The sequence below is a fragment of the Malus domestica genome, chromosome 08 (genome assembly GCF_042453785.1).
Source record: "Malus domestica chromosome 08, GDT2T_hap1".
In the NCBI taxonomy this organism is placed as follows: Eukaryota; Viridiplantae; Streptophyta; class Magnoliopsida; order Rosales; family Rosaceae; genus Malus; species Malus domestica.
The window spans coordinates 14,546,882-14,549,914 of record NC_091668.1 but is presented as its reverse complement, the minus strand read 5'-3'; the positions used below and the strand labels follow the sequence as shown (position 1 = coordinate 14,549,914).

The 3,033-nt window shown below is 39.9% G+C and overlaps 1 protein-coding gene across 1 annotated transcript; it reads right to left on the bottom strand.

Moving 5' to 3' along the window:
* Positions 1 to 1,199: 1,199 nt before the first annotated feature.
* LOC108171760 (uncharacterized mitochondrial protein AtMg00810-like) lies at positions 1,200 to 2,228 on the bottom strand. The gene has a single exon (XM_017328351.1). The coding sequence runs from the start codon at positions 2,226 to 2,228 to the stop codon at positions 1,200 to 1,202; it is 1,029 nt and encodes a 342-aa protein (XP_017183840.1).
* Between the last annotated feature and the right edge of the window lie 805 nt (positions 2,229 to 3,033).

Below are 3,033 nucleotides of genomic sequence, written 5' to 3'. Positions count from 1 at the left end.
GGCTTGACATCATTGGGCCCATGCCTAAAGCAGTAGGAAAGGTTAAGTTTGTGATAATGGCGGTCGAATACTAAACATGTGGGCCTAGCCACTAGTAATAATTTTTAAGAGAAAGATCTAAACGTTCGTTTGGAATAATATCATATGTTGATTTGGATCACCCAATTTAGTCGAAATCGATAACAGTTGACAGTTTGATAAAATCATTAAGAATATATTCCGTCGGCAAGTGGCCTTTACACTGACAAAAGAAGATTGACCCGTGTTGATGCTAGAGGTCTTATGGGCATATAGCGCCACCCATAAGGTAGCCATTATCGAGACTTCTATGCTTTGGCATTTGGGTTAGAGGGGGTCATGTTGGTGGATGTGAATGAGTTGAGCCACCAAGTAAAGTTTTTCATTACTGAGGAGAATCATGAGCTGCAAGCGCTCAACCTGGATTTCCACGAAGAAAAACACTTACAGGCAGAGCTTACCCATACGGCATATCAGCAAATAATTGCTTGCCACTATGGTTGATGAGTATATTAGAGGACTTTTTGGCTGGGGGACTTGGTCTTACAAGCAGTCAGGTTTTCTACTAAAGAAAAGGCAGTTGGAATATTCGCCCCACGGTGGGAAGAACCTTACAAGGTAATAGGGATAATATGGCCAAGAATATATAAGTTGGCCAACCAAGAAAGCTGACCGCTAGCCTATTCCTAAAATGTCGAGCACCTCAAGTGGTACTTCCCATGAAAATGGAATAAGGACAAGGTAGGGGAGACCAAAGACAGATGCTTTGGGTTTGCGATTGGAATGGCGTCACGAGGAAGTGGTAGGAACACTAGACCACACCTCGGAAGAGTGCTACGATCATCAGACCACTAGTTAAATAAAGACTTGTCCAACCTCTTTGTGTGGAGGTGCAAGTGGTATTAACATATGTGTTTATGAAGAATTGAAGAGATGAACAATGGCAGAAAAGATTAATCAACGAAGAAGATGAAGAGGATGAGAGAAAAGCTTTTGTTTATATTTATGAAGAAAACTAATACAACAACCTGAGAAGAATGATTTTACAATCCCCTTTTTGTAGTTACAACTATCTATTGCAAAAGACTGAAATACCCTCACAAACAACTTCATGCTAACTAACTCAATCTTATCCAACCTCCTAACCAATGATACTCTGCCACATGGTCATCATATGGTTATTACTCCCCTCTCAAACGAAGCTGAGCTGTTGAAGCTGAGTTTGTTGCAGTCATAATCCCTAATCCAAGCCTTCGACAATGTTTGAGAAAGATCGGACTATGTAGCCCTTTAGTGAAAACATCTGCCACTTGGTTATCAGTGGGAATGTAATGAACTGTAAGATCACCTTTCTGAATCTTTTCTCGTACGAAATGATAATCAATATCCAGATGTTTGATTTTGGAGTGAAAAACAGGATTGGAACTTAATGCCAAAGTGGATAAGTTGTCACAATATAAGGAAGGTGGATCGGATATATACTGATGCAAATCCTTGAATACTGATCGAATCCAGAAGATGTCAGCTGCACAATGAGCCAATGCTTTATATTCGGCTTCTGTAGAACTTCGAGACACAGTAGACTGCTTCTTAGACTGCCACGAGATAGGATTGTCACCAAGATATACAACAAAACCTGTAATCGATCGTCTGGTTGTAATATCTGATGCCCAATCCGAGTCTGAAAAGGCAGTGATATCAAAATGGTTGTTTTGTGTATAATGAAGACCATAATCGACAGTCCCTTGTATATACCTCAAAATTCTTTTGACCAACAACATATGCAAATCAGTTGGTTGTGTCATGAATTGACAGACCAAGTTCACTGAATGAGCGATATCAGGACGAGTAAAAGTTAGGTACTGTAGTGCCCCAACTAAGCTTCTATACTGACTAGGTTCAGATAACAACCTCCCTTCTCCTGCAAGAATCTGAGCATGAGGCTTTGATGGTGTTGAAGTAGGTTTACAACTGTCCATACCTGCTTTCCTCAATAGATCTTTAGCATACTTGGTTTGAGTTATAAACAAAGATCCATCATCTTTATACTGTATATGCAACCCCAAAAAATATGATAACCTCCCCATGTCTTTTAGATCAAACACACCAGCAAGATCATCAATTACAACTTGGCTTTTTACTGGATTTGAACCAGTAAGAATTATATCATCAACATAAAGCAATAGAATTACAAGATCACCACCATCCATGTTAACAAATAGACTAGTGTTGGAAAAAGATGATTTGAAACCAATAGCTGGAAGATAGCTTGTGAATTTGGAGTTCCAAGCTCTAGGAGCCTGTTTAAGGCCATAGAGCGATTTGACTAATTTGCACACATGATTTGGGCAAGTAGGATCCACAAAGCCTTGTGGCTGTTTCATATATACTTCTTCCTCCAACTCTCCATGAAGAAAGGCATTCTTAATGTCGAGTTGCCTTAATTGCCAACCAAAATTAGCAGCCAAAGCCAAGATTATCCTTACTGTAGTATGTCTTACTACATGACTAAACGTCTCGGAATAATCTAAACCGTGCTCTTGAGTGTAACCTTGTGCTACCGACCGAGCTTTGTATCTCGAGACAGTACCATCTGGATTCTTCTTCACCTTGTACACCTATTTACTGCCAATCACAGATCAATTTGATGGTGGGGGAACCAACAACCAAGTACCCTGAGTTTTCAACGCATCAAACTCCTCTTGCATTGCACACTGCCATTCTGGTTTGGTTGATGCACTCTTAAATGTTTTAGGTTCTTCACTATCTGTTATATCAGCCAAGAATGAAAATCTCGCAGAAAATTGCTTACTGATTACCCTCGATTGACCATCAGTATATGACGCATCAAGTTGTAAGGAAGACAACTGAGGCAATGAAACAAGATATCCCATATAGCTCTTTCTAGAAATCGCACCAGTTTGTAATCTGGTCTGCATACGAATGGAATTTGTGCCTGTGATAACTGAATTATGATCTAGAGAATATGAGAGAGGTGGGAGGATTACCTGTAAT